This window comes from Etheostoma cragini, chromosome 2, assembly GCF_013103735.1.
Source record: "Etheostoma cragini isolate CJK2018 chromosome 2, CSU_Ecrag_1.0, whole genome shotgun sequence".
In the NCBI taxonomy this organism is placed as follows: domain Eukaryota; kingdom Metazoa; phylum Chordata; class Actinopteri; order Perciformes; family Percidae; genus Etheostoma; species Etheostoma cragini.
Window position 1 is genome coordinate 22,786,499 of NC_048408.1, and position 22,394 is coordinate 22,808,892.

General features: G+C 41.2%; 4 protein-coding genes and 1 long non-coding RNA gene across 10 annotated transcripts in view; 1 reads left to right on the forward strand and 4 right to left on the reverse strand.

The window, feature by feature from the left end:
- Nucleotides 1-817: 817 nt before the first annotated feature.
- On the reverse strand, nt 818-9,582 carry zfyve27 (zinc finger, FYVE domain containing 27). 5 transcript variants are annotated; one of them, XM_034896069.1, is made up of 14 exons: nt 9,253-9,582; nt 7,473-7,703; nt 7,274-7,344; nt 6,977-7,163; nt 6,217-6,312; nt 6,021-6,133; nt 5,807-5,925; nt 5,539-5,610; nt 4,387-4,407; nt 4,154-4,174; nt 2,793-2,934; nt 2,639-2,685; nt 2,419-2,515; nt 818-2,269 (listed from the first exon to the last, which is right to left on the reverse strand). In XM_034896069.1, exons 2-14 carry the CDS (start codon nt 7,700-7,702, stop codon nt 2,199-2,201), a joined length of 1,287 nt encoding a protein of 428 aa, XP_034751960.1. In that variant the 5' UTR covers nt 7,703; nt 9,253-9,582; the 3' UTR covers nt 818-2,198. The 5 variants fall into 5 exon arrangements, with proteins under 5 accessions (XP_034751960.1, XP_034751969.1, XP_034751979.1 ...); XM_034896078.1 differs by having other exon boundaries at nt 2,434-2,515; nt 9,253-9,581; XM_034896088.1 differs by lacking the exon at nt 4,154-4,174.
- A 1,698-nt stretch (nt 9,583-11,280) lies between these two features.
- On the reverse strand, nt 11,281-14,729 carry si:ch211-284e13.5 (uncharacterized protein LOC793850 homolog). Its single transcript, XM_034895961.1, has 3 exons — nt 13,895-14,729; nt 12,894-13,235; nt 11,281-12,727 (listed from the first exon to the last, which is right to left on the reverse strand). Exons 1-3 carry the CDS (start codon nt 14,421-14,423, stop codon nt 12,207-12,209), a joined length of 1,392 nt encoding a protein of 463 aa, XP_034751852.1. The 5' UTR covers nt 14,424-14,729; the 3' UTR covers nt 11,281-12,206.
- Nucleotides 14,730-14,761: 32 nt separating this feature from the next.
- Nucleotides 14,762-15,248, reverse strand: LOC117959605. The gene is made up of 2 exons (XR_004659973.1): nt 15,016-15,248; nt 14,762-14,865 (listed from the first exon to the last, which is right to left on the reverse strand). It is a non-coding gene; the product is annotated as an uncharacterized LOC117959605 (long non-coding RNA).
- A 781-nt stretch (nt 15,249-16,029) lies between these two features.
- On the forward strand, nt 16,030-19,156 carry avpi1 (arginine vasopressin induced 1). The gene is made up of 3 exons (XM_034896718.1): nt 16,030-16,243; nt 17,035-17,490; nt 18,579-19,156. The coding sequence occupies exons 2-3, from the start codon at nt 17,120-17,122 to the stop codon at nt 18,778-18,780; spliced, it is 573 nt and encodes a 190-aa protein (XP_034752609.1). The 5' UTR covers nt 16,030-16,243; nt 17,035-17,119; the 3' UTR covers nt 18,781-19,156.
- Nucleotides 19,157-19,753: 597 nt separating this feature from the next.
- pi4k2a (phosphatidylinositol 4-kinase type 2 alpha) overlaps nt 19,754-22,394 on the reverse strand; it is a 5,400-nt gene continuing 2,759 nt past the window's right edge. For both annotated transcript variants that reach the window (XM_034895974.1, XM_034895984.1), the window contains exons 4-9: nt 22,126-22,279; nt 21,871-21,932; nt 21,701-21,800; nt 21,261-21,394; nt 21,012-21,071; nt 19,754-20,884 (exon numbers count right to left, since the gene is read on the reverse strand). In XM_034895974.1, the coding sequence (XP_034751865.1) occupies nt 20,723-20,884; nt 21,012-21,071; nt 21,261-21,394; nt 21,701-21,800; nt 21,871-21,932; nt 22,126-22,279 (672 nt within the window). In that variant the 3' untranslated portion in view covers nt 19,754-20,722. The remainder of the gene's footprint in view (nt 20,885-21,011; nt 21,072-21,260; nt 21,395-21,700; nt 21,801-21,870; nt 21,933-22,125; nt 22,280-22,394) is intronic.

Consider the following 22,394-nt stretch of genomic DNA (forward strand, 5'->3'; position numbering starts at 1 on the left):
AGAGAGAGAGAGAGAGAGAGAGAGGAGGGGCTAACACAAGTACAGTGTTTAATTTTAATTCAGCTTTTAGGCGTAAGTAACGTAAATGGCTCTGTGCTATTCAAGTGTCCCTGTAAACCATGACACTGGACAGTGAGCCAGCATGCACAATACCAGAAACCTAAGAATAATCCTAAAACTGAAGCAGAAAAATAGAATTCAGCAATTAATTCATTGTTCACACTTTTTTTTTTCCTGAATAGGGTAAGCCTATCTCTGGGAGCAAAGTACTGATAGACTTACATTATAGGCTTACATTAACTAATTAACTGGCTACACTGACTTATGTTCATTTTTTTAGAAAATAGATGCCTATTTACATATCTACCAGACATCATTCATTTGGAGTTGTATTTCTGGCCACCTGGAGAATGTAAGTCCAATGTTCTCTCTCTTTTAGTTGGGTTAGGGGCTTCTAACTTCTAACAGAAATATCTGGCGCTTTAGCTGCTAAATGCTCCACTATGTTCACCAGCTAGTAACTGTGTCCTTCAGCTGTTTGGTACCGAGCAGGTAGTGTACAGTTGGGTTTATCAGAGCTTCTTCAGCTAAAAACAGCTGAGAGCGGTGAGAATAAAGTGACACAAGTTGTAGGCAGTAAAAACCAAAACAATGGCCTGAAAGAGACTCATACCCTCTACAGATCTGAAGGGAACTGAAGATTGTGGTTGAGTCCTACAATTGAGTATTCAGTTGCTTTTATTATGTGTTTTTATTATGACCGTTCTTTGTTTCCATACTTACAAAGACACCAGAAGAGGGACCATACCACTTTAAGTTAAAGTTTAAAATCACAGGGTTTAATTCAATATCTCATCCACAAAATAACAGAAATATATACAGACTTAATCATTAGGGAAAATAATTACTTGCAGTTTCTTGAGTTTTAAATTAAATATATTAGATATAGTAGAACCGTTACAGTAACAGTTTGTATCTGATTATAATAAAAGCAATGCAAACTATTACAATCATCTGTGTCTGAATCATGATTAAAACAACCTTCCACCACAATCCACCCTTAGGGTTATAAGGCCTCCACATCAATTCTTTTAAGTCCTGCTTGCAAGAGTGTGAGGCTCTGACGACGAGTTCAGCTGGTTGCTCAGTCCATTTAATCAACTTTAATCCAGTTGAGTCGACTTGGATCCAGTTAAAGGAAAAGCCCAGGCTTCGCGGCCGTGTAGTAGTTTTTTTACTTCTAGGATGCGGCTATACTCCAAAAATCTGACGTCATAACAGGAACACTGACGACCAAAATGAAGCACCAATTTGATCATTACAATTAAACCGAGCTGGTCCGCTAAACCGTATTTTCTGGCAACTTGTCAGAAATGTAACGTGATTCATTGCAGGCCATGCATTTTCAGTTTCAGAGTAACCATTGTTTTGTGGCATGTCATATCTATTCCCTTTATGAATAGATAAGGGGAATAGTAAGCTCCATTAGCTTCATACTCCAAATTACATAACATTGTTGAGAAGCTGCGGGTCAAAGTGTATTGGTGGACAGCAAACAAGCCTGGCTGACCAGCCTGCACACATGATGGCAATCAAAGCCAAATGTGGAACTTCTTTTGGTTGTATGTCTATTATTTTTGTTCATCTGAACACACTAAACCATTGCATTCATCACCACTTTAAAAAACATGCCATATTTATACTCTGCCTCAGTTTTGTTCGTACAAAAAAGTCCTCTCAGCATTACAGTAGACATACACTGCTACACAGGGCTGAATATATAAACATTCGAGTGAAATCAACCTTATGGCGAGGCAAAGCATGTGAAAGCAAAATCATTGAAGGCTTATAAACCACTAGCCCATTCATGGCCTCCACCCTGCTTGCTTTGCACCTCTCTCTGCTCAGTAAAGGGAAAACAACCTTTGATTTTGGAGCCACTGTGCACTGTGGCAAGTCTCATTGATGCATAAGGTCCAGTTCTTCATTGAGTGTCAAACAGGAAAGATTTAGCATATTACAGTGGAAGTCCCATAAGCAACACAAGTAGCCAAGTAGGGCTGCAACTACCAAAGACATGGGTTGGGGGTGTGGGTTTTTGACAGATGTAAATGCCATAACTTAAAAACCAAGGTATGTGTTAGGGTTTCAGTAACTTGGAGGAGGCCTCCAACTGGCCAATGGGAAGACATGCAATCTCATTGTAACTTGATGAGAGAGGAATTACAGGCAGCACAAACAAACACAGTCTCTCTCTGGGCCTCTGGAGCTGAAAAAGAGAAAAAAAGGAAAGAATAGCATCATAAGTCAAAGAACAAATGAGTATGAGAAAAACAAACAGGATAATGTAATGTGAAATGATGCAACAGTTGTGCATTTTTTTATAATCGGTCCAAAAAAATTAAAACCATAATTTACATTTTCCCTTCTCACCTGTTGCTCCCATGTAAGATCTCAGCACCTTGAAGGAACAGCATCGGGAACAGAAGCTGTTGCCACAGTTACTGCAGCTCCTCTGTAATACACATGGACATTGTGTTGAAGCAAGTGACAATAGAACAGGAGGACAAAACAAAATTTGATGATGTTGAGCTGCCTAAATATATCCTCATTCTTGTGGCAAGTTTTTCAGTCTCACCCTTTTCTTCAGCACGGAGAAGACGGCATTGCAGCTAGAGCAGTTGCCTTTGAAGAAAAAGAGAGAAATGGTATTATGAAAAATAAAAAGCATCTGTTTGGAGCTCCGGTATGAGACTAACCAACCAGCGGATGAGTCAGAGCAGCAGACTGACCTGTGCTGGTGGTGGGATAGCGTTTACGCAGTTTCTCGGTCAGTTTAGACACCTTGCTGCGTATTGGTTCATTGCGGCTCAAGAGACCATTTTCAGAAATGGTGTCATACTCAGGAGCTCCAAGAGGCCCGTCATCATCCTCCTGAGGGCGAGGGAGGGAGGGAAGGAAGGGAGGGGGGAGAGAGAGAGAGAGAGACAAGGAAAAAGGAGGTCACATACTGTGTAATCTGGAGTTTGTCTTTTATAGTATGAAAACCTGGCCAAGAAACAGAGCCAAACCCAGCGGTAGGGCTAAATTGGATACAAATCTGTTCATTGTGAATTTCAGCCAGTTTGTCTAATAGATGTTTGGCAAATGAATCAAGTATGATGATGGCAAGTACTTGGGCCATGAGGGAGATGGACTAAGGTGGAAAATACTTGCATTTACAGGAATAATACATGCAGGCATGCATGCTTATATGGCTGCACCAAACTCCATAAGAAGCTTAGAGAAAGAAAATAATGTGGACTGTGGATTAGTTTCACAGCTAGGAACTATTCAGACTGCTTAATTCGAGCTATGATAACCACATACCACAGCTATGACAACTAATTCTTAAACTATAGGTATCCCTCCATATCTGTAAACACAGTGTTATGACACAAAGCTGGTTTGCAAAGTATCCTTTTAAGTGAAGGCTATATTTAGGATATTTTCACCACTTTACCTTGCTGTCAGACATCACTTTCTGATGGGGAGCTGAAGCTGTTATCTATGAGCTGAAGCTGTACATCATATTGCAATATTTCATGACTGTTTTTATTAAAGCAAGAGCTCTCTTCATCCTGTTACATGTTATCTCACACATAACACAACCTGTTGTGAAATACCCCTCCATACATCTACCCACATGTTCCCAAATAAGAGGTAAAGGTTTATTCCCCACTTTCTGGAAATCAATGTCTAGGCAATCAAGTTGGTACAACTTCATAATTTAAAGGGCCCAACTATAACTTTAGAAGGAGAAGGGGACTGAGCACCCAGGGCCCACATGTCAGGAGGGCCCAGAAGATGCTTGAATGAATAGCTGTGGATGTGGGATGGGGCCCATAGAAAACACACAAACACCGCAACACACAAATGAGTCCATCTTACTAAAATAGCATGAGGAAAGAAAAGCTGATTTCACTAATGCAATATTTCTGGTGAACAATGGCAGTCATGCAGACTAGAAATGAGTAAACTGTACAATGGGATTATTGGAGACAACAATCATGGGCCTGTTAATTCAAGTGTTACTAACACTATCACACAACTCATGCCAGGGGAACTAACACTTGGTGGGGGATGGATGGGAGGCACTGGGAAATCCACTTACCACTAAGACCAAAGGGGTTTCCTTGTCAGGACGCAGAACAACACATGAGAACAATGTTACCCACAAACCCCGATATTCAGTGTGTGATTACACAGGAACATAACCAAGACCATGCAACACCACAAGTTAACCTCACACAAGGTTACAACACATGAAGTAGTTGTTCACGTGTCAAGTAGTTCTTTAGTTCGAGTCTACCGGGTGGAAGTGCACCGGAAGGGGGGGGAACTCACCTGCATGGAAACTGAATGTTCCTGAGTTCAAAGGACAGCAGAAAGAAACAGGAAGTTACAGGACAAACGTCATAAAGAGGATTTTTTCACATACATGGCTAGCTCCAACCATTGTGGTTCAAATGTGTACTGAAAAGTACTGAAGAGTTTTTTTCCTAAATTTGCCAGTGACATTTATTAATCCGTGGCTTCAGAACATAGTCAATCATCTTATTTTAAATGGATTTCATTTACTTTTTTCAGACTAGACACAAAAACCTACAGTGAATAAGCCAAAAAAATGTAATTCTACTATAAAAATCTAAACTTGCAACCTCTCCTTTACATTAGTATTGAAACTCTTTGCAATGGCACTCCAGGTGCATCCTGCTTTACCATCCTTGAAGCATCTCTAGACCTTAACTGAAGTCTACCGTTGGCATTCTATCTTAATTGACTTTCAATTGTCATTGTACTTAAAGCCAAATATAGTTGAACAAATTGGACAATTGTTACCCGCAAAAGTGACTAGTGTAGGAAGGTGGTTAGGAAGAAGTAAAAGGTATCTACTATCCAGAAAAGATAAACCCTTCGGTGAATATCAATGGTAATAGAGGAGTTTACAGATTTAGGGGAAAACGCAATTAACTACTGTGCGGTTGTCAGCCTCAGTCACCAGTCAAGTTGCAGCTAATATCCATGTCTGTCCAGACTTACATTATAAATGTGATGAAGACTTTGAAACAATGTATTAAAAAGATATATCTTGTATTTTTTAACGAAACCTAGACGCACACATCTTCAACCGGCAGCACAGAAGATTCAAACAGGGACCACAGTTTTAAGGTGGGTACCCAAGATTAGTGTCACCAATTTATTGTTTGACTAAATGTGAAATATGATCACACAATCTCCCACTTGGTTCCTGAGTTTTGCCGTTGAATAATGGCCAGAAAAGTGTTTTTCAGAACATTATGATGTCACAGTGAAGTTGACCTTGGAGGTATAAATTGTCATTACTTCATCCTATTAGACTTTTGTGTAAAATATTGTCATAATTTGCTAAAATATTGCATGCACAAGAATGAGAAGGATGTACTCTGTAAATACAGACAGACAGACATAAAAAAACATGACTGTAAAATGTACAATTTGGTTTAGAGTGGTACTTACCTCAATGGCATCCTTAAATTCATCATCAGGCTCTGCCTCCTCAGCCTCCTCTACACTGCCAGGAGTAAGGTCCTGTCATCAAACAAACACACACAGACACACAAGCACGCACGCATGCACACAAACAAACAAACACACAAACACAAACACACAGTATGGAATAAACTAAAGGTTACAGCCACAGTTGATTTTAATGTAAACACAATTGTTAATTCCTTCCGTATTCAAACCCAGACACACTTTTCTCCACCATGCTCACTCCTCTCACCTCCAGACTAGTTGGCGTGGGGGTCCTGTCCAACAGGTTGCCGTGTTCTTGTTCTACACACTTTCTCTCCGAGGCCTGGTTCTGGCCCATGTGGATCAGCTTTGTAAGGTCCAACAAAACTGGAACCACAGGATAAACAACACTTTAGCTTTCCTCTCTTAATCAGAGCTAGTGTTGTATTGAGCCTTGCGCCGTCCAGACAGGATGAACGAACCTCTGCAGAAGTCTCTGTTCCACAGGAAGATTGCGCTGTTGAGCCCAGCAAACACCCAGCCCAGTGGAGCGATGTAGAGCAGGCAAGCCAATATCAACATACCTCCATAGAACCTAGAAGGAGATATGTAGGAGATATTATAAATGTCAGCTCATACTCAGTGTGTGTGTGTGTTTGTGTGTGAGGAGATGCAGACCTTGATGACTGGGTATGATTATCCCAGTACAGGACCTTGTAAAAGGTTTCTGCTAACAGGCAGGCAAAGGACAGCATGTCATCCAGGTGCTTCAACCTTGTGAAAACAACAAACATGAGCACACCCACCAACATGAACATTGCAGAACAAATTACACTTCAACCTATACATGAACAGCATGAGCGTGATGCTAATGTTTTATGAGGTAGGGAATGAATAAGGCCTCAAGGATACTTATTATATAACATTGAAACAAGTTTGTTATTTTTACAATGAAAACTCCACAGAGTACCTAAGCATTTCTGAATGTGAACAAGTGAACAAGTGTTTACAAAAGTAACTGCAACAAGTCAACATGTGTGTTTTAAACAGCCAAAACACCACATATAGACAAGCTCTTCTTGTCTTTTATTATATGTGTGCCACACATACATACAGCACACTAGAGCTGAAACAATGACTCAAATAATGCAATAGTCAATCGACAGACAATAAATGGGAAACTATTTTGATAACTGATACGGTTCAAGTAGTTTTTTTTCCAAGCAAAAATATACAGATATAAAAACATTATCAATTCCAGCTTCTCAAATGTGATGATTTGCCGTTTTATCATTGTCTTACGGGGTAACGAATTAAAACTATTTTAGGTTTGTGGCAATTTTCTGATATTTTATATAGTAAGGACTAACGAATAATGAAAATAATCATTAGGTGGCCCTGCAGCACATAACCCCATCCCATGCAGTGTCCATCTTACAGGTCTTTGACTTCCAGCATGGCCTCCTGTTTGGTGAGATGCACTGTCAGCAGGTCCCTGCGGTGCACAGTGTAAAAGCGTCTCTTGTGGAGCTCAGCGTCTGAGGCTCTGCCCCCACACCTGTCCTGCAGGTAACCCAGGGCCGCAGGAGCTGCCACCGCCACCACACCCACCGTGATCCAACCCACTGATACCAGAGAAGCAGGCACGACAGTTAATTAATAAATGATTCAAGTGGCTTTTACAACACAAAACCAACAACTGGATCAATATGAGTAATATAGTGAGTGATCTTACCTTCATTTACAGTGCAGAAGAAGACATTGAGAAACATCCAGGCAAGCAGAGAGCACAGGGGCATCTTCCATCTGAGGGATTAAGAAACAGATAATCTTGAATGTTTATACTATTTAATTTTTTACTGCAATCACAATGCAAGGCCAAAACCAATGATACCATACGATGCTCAAACAGGCAGACAAACACGCATACACACCCGAGCAAGAAGCGGATCAGCTCCAATGCATCTGTAGCTGGTTCTAGAAACAGGGCCATTCTCTTATAGGACACCACCATGTTAAGGAGGTCAAAGTTGTGTGTACTCCGTGGGCTCCCCAACTCAGAGGCCTCTGGAGACCCGGAGGTCTCTTTAGATGATGTGTGTGCCAGCTCCCCCCCTTCCCCTGCACCATGTGAGGGGTCCTGGGCCAAGCCGTGCATCATCATCATCCCTGTAAAGAGTGACAAAAAGAAAGCAGGCAGAATTTAGATGGTGAATTGACAGTGAAAAATACAGAAGTTAATTTTAAAGCCCCCATAAGAGATATACTCTGGACCCTGTCAAACCAATTTCAGTATTTAGTCCCAATGAGACCAGAATGGCAGACAGGAGAATGAGAGATTGAAACAGTCTGTTCAGAAGGCAGGAAGGAGTCCGGGGACCATAGCCCTGTTCAAGACCTCTCAGTCACACTCACAAGATGAAGTCACATGGCAACTTAGTCTATTATCAGGCCAGGGAGGCTAAACCCTTTGATTGCTTCATTAAAAGCAACTTAAGAGAATCTTGCTGCAGTGATAGTAAAGTGTACACCGGCGTGTGTCAGTAAACCATAACATCAAAATCAGGTGTGGTTACGGGTGCAACACAAGCTCTATTTGACCATGCTGACCTGGTGCTTGTACAACAGCAGAGGCTAGGAAATAGGTATTGAATATAATTGTACTATATAAATAAAGAATGACAATAACAGACTATTTTTTTTGCAAAGGCAACATTTATAGAAAAGCTATTCTCTATGCTGTTTTCTGTTAATCAGGAGTAGGCTGTAAACATAAAGACCCATTTGGTGGGGGGTGAAAAAGAAAAGAAAAAACTAAATTGACATGCAACATTATGAATTTGTATACTACCTTTTATTTTGTGATGATGGAGATTCTTTTTTGCTTATTATGCTCTTTTTGTTTGTTTGCTAGTTTTGTCCTTTGTAGGCTATATGACCAGCATATAGTATTTTTATATAGCATGTGCTGTGTCCAATGTTTGTTTGTTTTTTTAACTGGGATGAGATTGTCTTGTGTTCTGACTACAACTATTGCCCAAGAAGAAGATAAGGCCTTTGAGAGGGGAATACGCTTCAGTAACCACTGATTAACTGTGCTGTATGTTATGTATTTTGTTTTTGGACCTAATTTGCAAAAGAATACATAAAACATCAAGAATGAGTAGGCGATTTAAGTTTAATTAAACGTATTAAAAGTTATCAGATTGAGATAAAGTTATGTTTACAATTATGTGTGAGTACTTCTGACAGCATCAGTGTATTGGCAGGGGACTAGTAGGGTGCAATTAACTGTAAATGTTATGGTCAAGATAATCTTTTTTAAAGTGACCATACTAGCAGGTGTCCTACCTAATACAGTCTTCAACAAAGCACCTTTGACTACTGTACTTTGTCTTCAACACAAGTAATCATTACATGAAACATTGAATGTAGTTTTTTTCTTATGCACTTCATTCCTGGCCATGGTCCTTTAGCAATAATGTGTTCAATTATGAATATATTTACCGTGAGAGTAAACAGTCGCGGGGAGTAAAAATAAGAGTGTGTTGTAAAAATAAGAGTACTTAAACCAGCACTCGGTGCTGTGGCCTGTGAGTTGCTGTCAAACAGGAAAGTTTACTTGACTGGCTGAAAGAAGGACGCTGCAGAGACATTACTGTTTTTACTTCAGCCCAGCCTCTATTATCTGCTGGTTATGACGGAGATAACATACCACGAGCTGGGTGTCCAACAACAGCCAACTTGTGAAGCAGCAGCAGCGGATAAGCTCAGGCGTAACTAGCGAGTTCCACCGACATCGTCAGCCCGGAGGAAGGAAGAGCCTCCAAATTCAACCGGTCCGGGCAACATGACAGCAGCCAGCCCTCCTGCGTGAGCATTAACCTGTCAAAACCAGGCGGTTTATATAACTGCCCGGTGGTCTGCAGAGAAAACCAACGGTTAAAGCAGATATTTTGTTTGGCTGCTTATCCTAGCAGGCTTTGCTAGCTCTGTTCTCAGAACGTCGTTTCCTTATTTAATCCAGGCCGAATAATCGACTGTAGAAAAGTGGCAAATGTCTGAGACAATCGATCACAGAGTAGGATGAGCTCTTCTGGCTGCAGCTGTGGGCTTTCCTAAGTGTGGAGGACTTAAATATATGTAATATAAATTAAAATGACTATCCAAAGGCCTATTCTGCTTGAAATAATGTGTCTTTGTTTTTTTAAATACTTCAATTAAGCTACCTTGTTTAAAAACATGCAACTGCATTTAGGCTACCTCCTTTTCCATGGTAGTTTGAAAAGTAAAATATCTCCTACTTCCCCTTACATTTTCACTGTATGTGCGCTGGAGACTTCAAGTTTCCACATCAAGTTTCTTATTGCACCATGATTGGCTTTTATACCAGCTGCATTGTCACAAAATCTTGCTTCTATGTGGTCCTTAAAGGTCCCATGACATGATGCTCTTTGGATGCTTTAATATAGACATTAGTGGTGTCCTGATACCATATCTGCAGTCTCTTTCCCAAAATTCAGGCTTGGTGCAGAATTACAGTCAATTTATCCTGTCCCACAATGAGCTTCCCTCAGTATGTGCCATTTCTAAGTCTGTAGCTTTTGAGGAGGAGAGACATCATGGTTGGGCCAAAGAGAGAGAGGGCAAAGTGGAGGCTGGGGGTGTGGTCTTGACCAACTGCCACTTTGCTAGTTTGAAGGCCATGATGTCTCTCTCATGGGTGGGTAAACCCGAGAAAGTGGCGGTAACCTCGCCCCTTATGACCTCATAAGGAGCAAGAATCCAGATTGGCCCATCTGAGCTTTCATTTTCTCAAAAGGTGGAGCATGATACCCAGAGCTCGGTTTACACCTATCACCGTTTCTAGCGACTGGGGGAACTCATATTGTTAAAAAAAAATTATGCCACTTTAAACTTAGATGAGCACCGAAGAAACTGAAATAGCAATTAGCAAAACACATCTGGAAATGTAGAAGGGGGACTTTAATAACCTAGTAACTATTCTACCTGTTGAAAGCAGTGAAGCCATTAGAAAAGAGCACAGCTGGAGGACACTCCAGCAGGGCAGAGGGAGGCCAGGGTTGGGATTGAGGGAGTGCAACACATTCTCGCACAGCAATAAGCAACGCATTTAAAATCAAGCTCATGGGTTTAAGTGCTGTTCATGTAATTTGGGTGCAATTCGTCCTCCACAAGACAGAAGCTGTGTTCAGCTGGTGAACATTTGAAGAGGCTTGATGATTAATACAAACTTTTAGTGTGGGTGCGTGTGTACCTGGGAGAGAGAATTTTAGTGAGACAGGAAGGAGGGAAATTAGTTACCTGCCAAACAATAATAAATCTGAATTCTGCCAGTGTCTGAATGTATTTAACACATACATTTTCCCGCCAGTCTTTACGGTACATTTTCTCAGTGGTTACTGCCTGGATTGTAGAATGTTGATTATGCAGATTTTGAGAACTGATGTGACTGACTGCAAGGTCCTGGGAACTACAAGTGCACCAGAGTTTAGGTGAGCTGTATTTCCAAAACTTGAGAGCACGTAGATGTGATGGGAGCACTTGTAGAATTTGATTTGAGAGCTCGTTATAAAATAAAAAATGTTTGCAACACTTCTTGCAATACATTTGGTGCAAAACAATTCGTACCTGTAGACTTAGTCTGGAGTAAAATACGAGTACAGATTTTTCTCTACAAGCTCCTAAATCATATTCAAGTGCTCACATCAAATCTACATGCTCACATTTTGCACCATATTTACCTTCACAACAGTGATGTAATGTATGTAAAGCTTTGTCACCCTTTACTGGCAATTTGAATGCCCACAGATCACCTTTCCTCCACCTCACACGCTGTCAACATTGAACAACCAACTTTGTGAAGTGAACTGGGACTCTGCAGAGGCTGTTTTCCATCTGGACCTGGATGCATCTACCAGTGTCTTGAATAAATGCTCTTGTTACTTTCCACATATAACCAAATCAAACATTGAAATTATAGTATGCTTCCATGTTGATAAAACAATTTGTTCACTTCAGCAAACTCACACTTTTAATTAAAATGTTTCAGTGTAGTCAAAATGAAATGCTTATTTGGATACATCGGGCACACAAACAATTAGATAAACAAAGTTGTCATGAATAACAGATTTTCGTCAATAATCAAAATCACTTTGAATCACGCTAAAAGACTCCACACATTCCATATGTGCTACAGAGCCATTGTATAGAGTAGTGGCCGATCACATAGCTACTGTATCTATATTTTGCATTTCTACTTTGTCAGTTTTTACTGATGAGGACAATGATTTATAGAACATCACTCAGACAAATTGTATTTGTTTCAGTAGCAAAATCATTTCTGGTTTGACCTTAATATGATGCATTTGACAGTTCCTATAACTTGTTGAGATGCTACTTTGTGGTTGAGAGCATAACCTGTGATCTTAAAGAAGACCTGTTAGTTGAAACAGTATAGACAAGAGTCCCTGTTACAAAATGGTCACCTATTAACTAACATTATCATTTAAGATTAGACCAATATAGGAGAGCTGTTGATATTTTAAAATCTGATATTAGCCATTAAGTAATTCAATTTTACATATACATTCATTCAAACATATTACATAATATCAGCTGGTTTTATCCTACATAAAAAAGTGTAATTACTGTTTGCTATGTGAACGCTGGTGGAATTTTAGCCCGCCACAGTTCCTGAATGACTTCCCACACTGTCCGCAGATGTATGGCTTCTCTCCGGTGTGGATGCGGAAGTGCCTGGTTAGCGCCCCAGAGTGACGGAAACACTTTGAGCACACTGAGCAGGTGTACGGCCTTTCTCCCGTGTGGATGCGAAGGTGAGTCTTGAGGTTTTCCATGCGGTTGAACTCTCGGTTGCACTCTGTGCAGCGGAAGGGGCTGCAGCCTGGTGGGTACAGCTGCACTCGGCTCCTCTTGCTTGCATCTACGGGCTGCTGAAGACACTGCTGGAGCTTCTGCTGGCACTGGCCAAAGTGCCGCCGCAGCAAGCTGGGCAGGGGGAATGTCTGGCCACAGGACTTGCAGGCGTAGAGGTTGGTGTGGGTGTGGCCGAGATTGCGGCTGGTCCGTACACGGACTCCATAGACCTGTGGAGAGGCTTCTGGGACGGGAGCTGGTTCTGCCAACTGGAAGATGTTTGGGAACTCTGAGAAAGGGATGAAATAGCTGTGGAGGTTAGTGGTCATGGGGGGGGGTAAACTAAAGGAAACTTGAATGTTTTTCACTTTCATGTCATTTACATTTAAAAACTTGATTGAGTTTTAGTAAGAGAATAAAAAACATGACAGAAGAGTCATATGGATGTTTCTTACCCTGAGCCAGCTTGCTGCAGGACAGAGGAGCATTTGAGTCCTGGCTCTGAATATCCAGCACTTCTGGTTTCCACTCATCCAGCATTTTGGACTGGACCGCCGACATACACTCCGGGCTAAAATCCTCCATGCTAAAATCCTCCATTTTGATCGAGTCCAAACAGCATGCCGAATCCCCTCCCTCTTCTGGCTTCTCCCGCTTTATCATAACATGCTCAAAAGTGGACTTGTCATCCTCGCTGGGAAGTGGTGGCGAGCTGTGGTGTTGAGCTGCGAGGTCTAGACATGGTGGGTTAATGCCTTCTACCCTCACCGCTACACGGGAGATCTCTTCGCTGGATTCTGTAAACAAAGGATCAGAGTGTACATGCAGTGACAGTTTGTTTAATAGGGGTCATGCACAACAAAAACGGTAAGCCACATGCATCCTGCAGTCCATACGCGGCTCTGACTGAAAAAGCTGATTCTCCAAAAGCATTTCTACATTCTACACTATGTATAAATTAGGGATCGACCGATATGGATTTTAGTGCAGTTTTCTTTCTTCAGCCTTAGTCGATGACCGATACGGGCTACAGATTTTCTTGAGCCAATTTTGCTTTTGCTCCCTCAATTTACATCATAAAAATGTAAACCCTGCCGTTTTTGGAATCTGGTCTACCAGTCCTTTAAAAACAAAACAACTCTAACTTTTGGGTGGTCTGCACGTGAACTGCAGCATCTCAAATAAAAATGCATGTGTAAAGTTTCTTTAAATTAACCCTGCTGTAATATGAATTAAAATCCCACAATGTTGCTGGTCAATGAATCAATGAAGTGAATGGTTTGCACTTTAGTAATACTGACTGTAACTTACATGTTAATACAATTTGGCATTTGTGTCTGCATAATGTGTGGAAAACAGTCAGCCCCAAACATGAACTGTGCACAGAGGATATTCTACTATAATTATTGTACATACCTAAGATATAAAAGTGATCTAACAGGAAATTGCTACATACCTTTGGTCAGAGCATCACAAGCAACAGCATACCCATCATCTTGTTTCTCTGAAGCAACATCACTGAGATGCTGGACTGATCCCTGCTCCTCATGCTGGGGGTCAGAAGGCTGGTGTGCATGACTGGGACCTGCAGGAGGAGAGTCACCTCTGATCCCCATGCAACTGCCTACTTTGGGATTTGGGCTGTGATTGTATTGTAGGGGAGGCTGTTGAGCTGTAGGTTTGTTGGCATTCTGGAGTTGCTTCGTTTTAGGAAAGCTGGCACATCTTTCCTCCTTACGCGAAGAGTCCAGCATAGCTTCGGCTCTCTGCAGTCTTTGTTTGAGGGACTCGTTCTCTTGTCGCATCTCTTCGTAGACGTCGGCTGTCGCGCGACCTACAAGCTTTGTCACCTCACGAACTGCGATCTCCACAGCCACTTCAAATGCTCCATGTATCGCTGCAATAAGCTCATCTTGCAGAGCCAGATCAGCCTCAGGTCCAGCTGCTTTAAGGCGCGTTGTTGTACCAGTCAGCTGCGGCTTCATGGTACATTCAAATGTACTTTAACTCGGTGCCGTTTTTTGGTAATATAAACTCCCTACGGATAGCAGGGTTTCTTAGCTATGGATATCTTGTGGCGATATAGCCTCGTTAACGGTCTTTAAAATGCATCCAGCCTGTTTGTAAGCAGACAGAGGTTTCACTTCCGGCAATAGAGTCTGACACCTACTGCTGAGAGGCTGCAACTGCACCGGTTGATTTAAAAAAATAACTGACCAAGTTCAGTTGAAAAACTTACATTTATTATTGCGTTAACAAAACGGACCAAATGTTCAAATGGCATACCAGATTTAACACGTGTTGGCTATGACAGTTTTACTGGCGTGTTTCTCAGCCCCGGGTTTTATAATAGTCCAAGTGGGCAAGTATCCAACCAGAAGGTCCGAGGACGGTCACAGTCAACACAGTCAACACGAACATAGATTCCTGCAGGACAGAGGTAGGCCTCGGTCATTTATAAAATGATTCTGAAATAAGTTGTCAGGAAAAAGCTATAAATTCAAGAAATGTCCCAGCTAGCTAGCATACTGGAAGACATAGCAGGGCTAATAAACTAGTACTAGCTAGTAAACTTACCGCCAGCCCAATGTTATCTTTAGGTTGTCGGCCATGGATATAACGGGCTCGTTGAATCGCCACATCTGCTCTGGGAGCAAGAGCCCGTAGAGCTCTCAGCAGTCCAGAAAAAAGCCCACTCATGTTTGCTTTTATTAAGACAAAAGCCTTTATCTGCTTCCGAGACAAGAGAAACGACCGTTGATGACTTAGGGGCGGAACCACGCGCGTTTAACAGGAGCGCTCTCCTACAACACACCTGTTAATTGATCTGATCTTGATTAAGTTGCCTTCAGGCGCAATAGGAAACGACAACAACAAGCTTTGATGAGTTCAGTGTCCACGTCTGAACTTCCAATCGTTATAAAGAAAAATGCAGTCATACCTAATTGAATATATTAATCATTCATTTACAATAACAACCCAGAGACGATGGATTGATGGGGCGTATATCTTTATTGTGGATTTGTGCTCTGACTGCAAACGTATTTGGCTTTGGGATAGTAAAGTGCCAGGTACAGACGGTAGGCTACAATATGGCATCACTGGAGGGAAAAGAAACACAATAAGACTTAGCCTGATTTCCAATGGTGGAAATAAGTATAGTAATGTAGGCCTATTTAGTTGATAATTTTGATTTTGTGTCACTTAATGTCACTTCTACTCCACTACATTTCAAAGATTTTTTTAATTCAACTCAATTCATTTGAGATTGAGCTAGAAGTCATATTGGAGATAAATAATGTTTATTTTCTTACTTTTGTTACTTTTGTTCTCATATTTTATCTGCTTTTAATTTCTTAATAGTTTTTAACTGCTCTTTAACATTTTATTTAAAGCACTTTGAATTGCCTTGTTGCCGAAACGTGCTATACAAATAAAGCTGCCTTGCCTTGCCTTTGACTTTTCCACCTGTGTGTAATGTAATTAAAACCAGATGAGTTGTAGCAGCAGCTTTGGCTCCTTTCTGTCTTGGATTTGCTCTTGCTGGTTCCTGTTTGTTTTTCTTGTCTTTCTTTTCTAACAGGCTCTTGCCTATAGGTGTGCAATTTGGCGCTGACGTCATTAATGGATTACTCTTTGATTATTCCGTTCGGCCCCGCTGCCCTGCGCGCCACTGACGCACTGGTTGGAAGTGGGTCAGTTTTGGATTAGTGTGTGAAGGTTGTAGTTTGGATGCTGGTTCAGTGAGCAGACTGTCTGTCTGTGCATGGTTACAGTTTGTCTCATTCAAACTACAGACTGGAAGGTAAGCACTCACCTTATTCTACCTTCTACCAATGTTTCAAATCATTTTGAGATTTTATTTGTTTGGTTTAAATTATTTGTAACCCGATGTGAACAAATGTTCTTGCTAAAGTAGAGAGCCGTAAACAAAATCAGCCACCATATGGAAGCAAGTTAATGTATATTTTGTGAAAGAGAGGCAGATTATATAAGATGAATCTTTTTTCTGCTCCTTTTCATTGAGGACCTGAAATTTGCTGTTTGCAATACATTTCCTGTGTGTTTAATGGATGAAATAAACACATATAAATACATTTAAAGGTTAATTTGATGTGAATGGGAAATTACATGAGTTGGTGCTAGTGGCTATTTTAATATGACGTAACTGAAAATGTGTTTCTATTATATTAGATTACATTTATTTGGGTTTTGGACTGTTTGTGAATGTCAACTTGATTATAAAAATTGGGATGAACATTTACACTACTTCTATGATATTTTAGGGTGATTAAATGAGAAAATAGCTGGCAGCTAAACTGAAAGAATAATGAAATAAGACTTCATCAGACAGGGAAGTCTGTCTTAAATTCTTTATTAAATAATGTGTCAAAATTAAAAATGACATGGCCTGCTCTTCTTGGAGTAGCGCTAGATTTTTTAAATACATATACCATACATGTGTATATATATTTTTTTTTTTTTTTGGCTGCAGCTAAGGACATCTGTCTGCTGGCTGAAGGCTTGAACTTTCCTTTTTGGCTGTGATCTTCTTAGTTTAGCCAATTTGGTCTCTCTTCTTTCTTCCCCCTTCAGCTTTCCTTCCTGCTTGTCACCTGCGCCTCCCCCAAAATTGTCCTCCTGTCCTTAAATCCCCACCTGGAAGCTCCACCTTCGCAATATGGCAGAGGCCCTAGCTTCCACCTCCTCTGAGGATGGCCTGCCTCTGCAATGGAAACTTTCCAATCAACGAAGCCGGAAATCTGGATGCTCCAACATCTTTACAGGACTCAACCTGCACCAGCTGCACAGGCTGTTTAGAACAGCCGGAGACAGAGACGCTGAACATCGGGCTAAGCTGGTGTGGCGAGGGATGGATGCAGATATAGAGGGTGCACAGGAGGCGAAGGAGGAGGAAGCGGAGGACAGCATGGAAGAGGCAGGGCTGGCCCAGGCCTTGGTGGGGCTCCGAGTCCGAGCAAGGAACAAATCTGGTATCAGAGCGGAGGGACACCGAGACCACAAGGGGCTGAGAGCATCAGGTTATCTCAAGTAAGTTTAAGAAAGGATGTAAAAAGTGTTATATAGATGAGGAGTATATTGAATATCTTTATCTGTCCCTATTTATGAATCATCTGTCATTTTACACAAACAATCAATTGAACTTGTAAGTGTGGCAAGGGCTTGTCTAACTTGACTCCAAACTCTGCGTCTTGAAATGCAGTGTGTAAATTGTCAAGTACCAACAAACTCAAGACTGTGTCCACACACACACACATACACAGACACACACACAAAGACACAGACGCTTTGCTTTCGGCATTCCTCTCTGAGACAAAATTAGATTTGCTGGAGGAGAAATGAAGTGCCGCAGAATGGGAAAATGGTGGTGTGAGTTTACAGGGCTGTGTTGTAATATCAAAATGGCGTTCTGCAACAATTGGTTAAAGCCTATCTAAAATATCTCAACAACTACTGGAAGCCTTCACATATGATGCAGACATTCAAGTTTTCCCTCAAGAAGAAATAAATTGTCATTTGTCCAGTACACATACTTGCAAAACTAATAACATTCCCATTTGTCTCAATTTTATTCTGTGGTAAATGCTAACTAGCAAATGTTAGCATGCTAACACAACTAATTTTGAACATGGTGAACAATATACCTTCTTAACATCCACATTTTAACATTGTAAATGTGAGCATGTAGCTTAGCTCAAAGCACCACTTTGCCTGAGTACATCGTCACAGCCACTAGCATGGTTGTAGACTTGTTGTTGTCTTCATAATATGGTTTTAAAATCCACTAGCTTTACTTCTTCTGCATAATGCTGCGAGTTAAAGCTGTGTTTAAATATATAGGGTTTTGTCAAACCTACTCAAGTGTCTAAAGTGATGTTGATAGGCCTTTACACCTTTATTTCAGTTGCTGAATGGCTTTTACGGTGGCCTGAGGAAAAAAGCACAATTATGACTTTTTCATCCAACCATCCCAGAGTAGAAATCGTTTCCACAACCTGAATTCATGCATTAATAAATCAACAGAATTTGAAGTTGTCCAATGTTCTTAGTACAATATGTACAGTAGGTATGTGAGAGTTGCATAACAGCCAAACCAGAGTAACATCCCTTTCTTCCAGGATTGAGGAGTCATTGACCGGCTACCCTGTCGAGGATGAGGAGGCTGACATAGGGCCCAGTTCAGGAGAATTTCGGTCTGCGACTGAGGAAGACATCTCAGAGAACCAAAACCCCTTTAAACCCTCCTCGAGGAGGTTAAGTGTGGCAGGACATGAGGGTGTGAATCACTCTGAACGCTACCTTCACCGCATCATCCACTAACAACGACTGAATGGATTGAACTGTGTTCAACACAGTGGTGGAAGCGGACGTCATAAAATACAGGATTGATTCAACATGAAAGGGCATACACTATTAGTACTGTCAGCACCTTCTGCTAATATGTACTCTGCATGTTAGATACCAGCATTAAGAAATAAATCTGGGGAATAGTCCAGAAATTCAAATGTGTATCTGCTCCAAAGCACACGTGATTGGCTGGGCAGTTGGTGTTTCAATTGCCAGATAACTCATGATATATTATCACCATCATCGTAGCAGGATATTGAACACTGGATCAAGATCACTTTAACAGCATTTGTAGTAGAGAAAGTTTTGTGTTTTTGTGACTTAATACTAAAATAAACTTCTAAATGAAGATGCCATTAATTTTAAAAAAAAGGGGGGGGGGGGCACAGGAAACAAGTGGTAAACACAAAACATCAACTTTTAAGTTGATGTGACGACTGAAGTTATGTTTCTGATCACTTGGCAAATGTAAGTCCAATATTTATCCATCTTTTCATCTCCATGTTTGGTCTCCGCCAACTCCTAAAGGAAATATCTGTCTCTTTAGCTGCAAAATACTCCACTATGTTCACCAGCTAGTTGCTAAGTGTGTCAGTCTGCTAGTTGGTGCTAAGCAGGTAGTGTACAGTAGTAAACAATGCTGAGGCGAACGGCTAAACTACACAAACACACTAACTTTGCAGGCCATAAAACCAAAACAATGAGTCATAACAGGCTGAAATCCTCCATAGAGCTGAAGGACTCTAGACTGTCACTACAGGTGACTTTTTTCACACTGCACACACTCATTTGATCCATTGTTGATATAAAACTGTTAATTATAGCAGCTTTAGAGACTATATTATTGTTGATAATAACATTTCTAAAATGACCTAAAGTGGTACTTTTACCCAGTGTACATGTTGTCTGACTGTAAACTTTTCTCATTCACAAACACATACCAGTATTTGTCTTAATGAAGTATGTTTTAATTATAATCTATCATTAAATATTACATACAAATTATACAGTGCATTGTCACAATACAATTCAGGTCAGTTCAGTACAGAAGGATGTTACTTTGTTGTTTACTTACAATTTATCTTCTTCACCAATCATTAACTTATCAGTGGAAGAAGAAAAGACTAGGGGAGCCACACATACTTATCTCAGCACAACAGACAGTTTGTGTTTTTCACCAAAAGTGCCTCAGCTTACCAACATCACCCCCAGATGACTTTCAGATCCTAATCTAAGCAGCAAGGAGGCGCAATGAGTAACTGTGAAACCAGTTCACATGGCTTGTGTTCGCAGTGTAAACACCAATGGGAGCCCAGTTCCTAAATCTTTGAGACTTAACCACACCAAACACTTCTCTCATTTGTTTAAAAAATAAAATGCTGGTTTTCACGAGTGGCACCACTGCTTTAACCAGGCCGGGGCTTTTCTTACGGTGTGGGAGGGAATATGCAAGTGAATATTAAAAAGGCAGAGGGGTATGAAAAAGAAAAAAACATGGAATGCAACACCTCCCATCCAAAAACAAAGCATGAGAGGCTTTTAACTGGTGTGCATGTGTGTGGGCAAACATTACATGCATCCGGAGGTCCGAAAGAAAAGTCTGACACCGCACTGAAAATCTCTCTCTCTCACGCAGGTACAGAATTTTCGTCATTTAGGCGTTCTTACTCCAGTGACGTCTACGCAAGGCACAGAGGCAAACAGGAAAGATATGTAGTGAAATACTTCCCCTTTTGGCCTTTCTCACTATCCATAACCAAAACATCAATAAGGAGAAGAGGGGAGGATGATGATTATCTCCATTTTCAGGACAAAAAAACCTGCGCTCTCAGATTCTGCCCCATCTTCCATCTGCACATCTACAATCCTCGCTTGTTTCCGGGCTTTCCTGCTGTCCCTCCTCATGGCATCACTCCTACCACCAAGTGAAGAAGGGTCTTCTGCTCTGGAAACTCTGTGTGTAGGACTCACTGTTGGCTCTCTGAGGTGCTCTGGCTGTCTCAACAATTACTGGGGGCATCTGGACCAACTGCAGGGGTGTTTTACCGTCCTTCATGGCTTGGCACAGGTTCAGGATCTTGGGATAAAAAAGAAAAAGTATGTTTAAAACGAAAACACTATGCGTGGATTCATGCTAGTAACAACAGTAAGTTGCATGTCACACTGCTGAAAAACATGTTGTGAGAAGAGAGGGGCTAACTCACCTGCCCCCTCATTACGGCTACTTGTTTGTGAAACTGTCCTCTGTCGAAACCAGGGTCTTTCTGTGAGACACAGTAGACGATATGTTATCCATAATGTTTACAACCGAAGAACCGAGTCATCCTCTTCTCCATCTTCCCGTTTCAATTTTCGCATCCATTTCCACATTCTCGCATTCCATTCCCTTACATAAATACAACTTGATTCTGAACAAAAATGTTGCTGAATCTGAGTCCCCCCCCACCCCATACCTTGAATAATTCATACAAATCCTCTTCCAGGTCTTTGATAAAATTTGGATCGGAGAGTTTTGGCAGGACCAGCTCTCTGATTTCCTGGGAGAAAGGAACTTTGGCCTGGGAAAGCCACGCCCAGTAGAATGGGTCTGTTGATAGGAAAATGAAACTGAGTCTTAATGATTATGTAGACTGCTTGTAAAGAGCTGGATGGTTTATACAGTGATACAGTGATGAAATTGCTTTGAAGAGACTTTGGATGCAATCGAGGTGGGACCAAAACAAGAGCAATAAACTAGAAAATATAGGTAATAAAGAAATATATGACATGCTTTCACTGGCAAGACTGTTGAAAAGAGAATTGCTTTTTGTTTTTTTTAAAGAATGAATTGAGTCTTGCTGAGGGGTGAGCAGTGATTGGTTAAAGACAATGCCAATGTACGGTATGTGCTTACAGGCTCTCCAGGAGTCGGGGTGTTTGAGGGGGAAGGCGAGGCCGTTGTCTATAGCTGCCAGCTTGATGATGGGATCCTTTACTACCACCCAGTCTGTGTCCTACAGAGATAAATATAGAGGTGTAAAATAAACACATATTCAGCCATACAAAAAAACTGTGTCTCCTCACCTTATTCCCAACAGTGTCCATGGGACAGTCATACTTCAGCAACCAGTTGTCATTTCCCCTGTCTATAATACCAAAAAAATAGAAAAAAGACTCAAAGTCAAACAAAGCATATAACCAGAGAAAAGCTGCTATGGAGGACTTCATGACTGTGGTTGACTGAATGACAAGATATTGATAACAATATCTATTCTATAAAACATCTCTCATTATAATGATGAGCCAGCCCTGACAGTGCTGAGCAGAGTGACTACATGCCTGTGTTCCTGATGATGTAATCGAGGACTACCAGCCGCTCAAACTGCAGCTGGAGCTGACGGTTGGTGTTTTCAGGCAGAGGCTCCGCTTCAAATCTCCGCAGCCAGAAATCTGCATCCTTGTATCCATCAACGAAGAGCTGAAAGGAGCCAACCTGGTGGAATAGCGACACATTTCAGCAGCGCACATGAATTCTGTAGATGTTTGGGTCATTTTATTTGACTGTGAAATGCCATTGTACTTACTGAATGTCCGGAACTGAGTTTAAG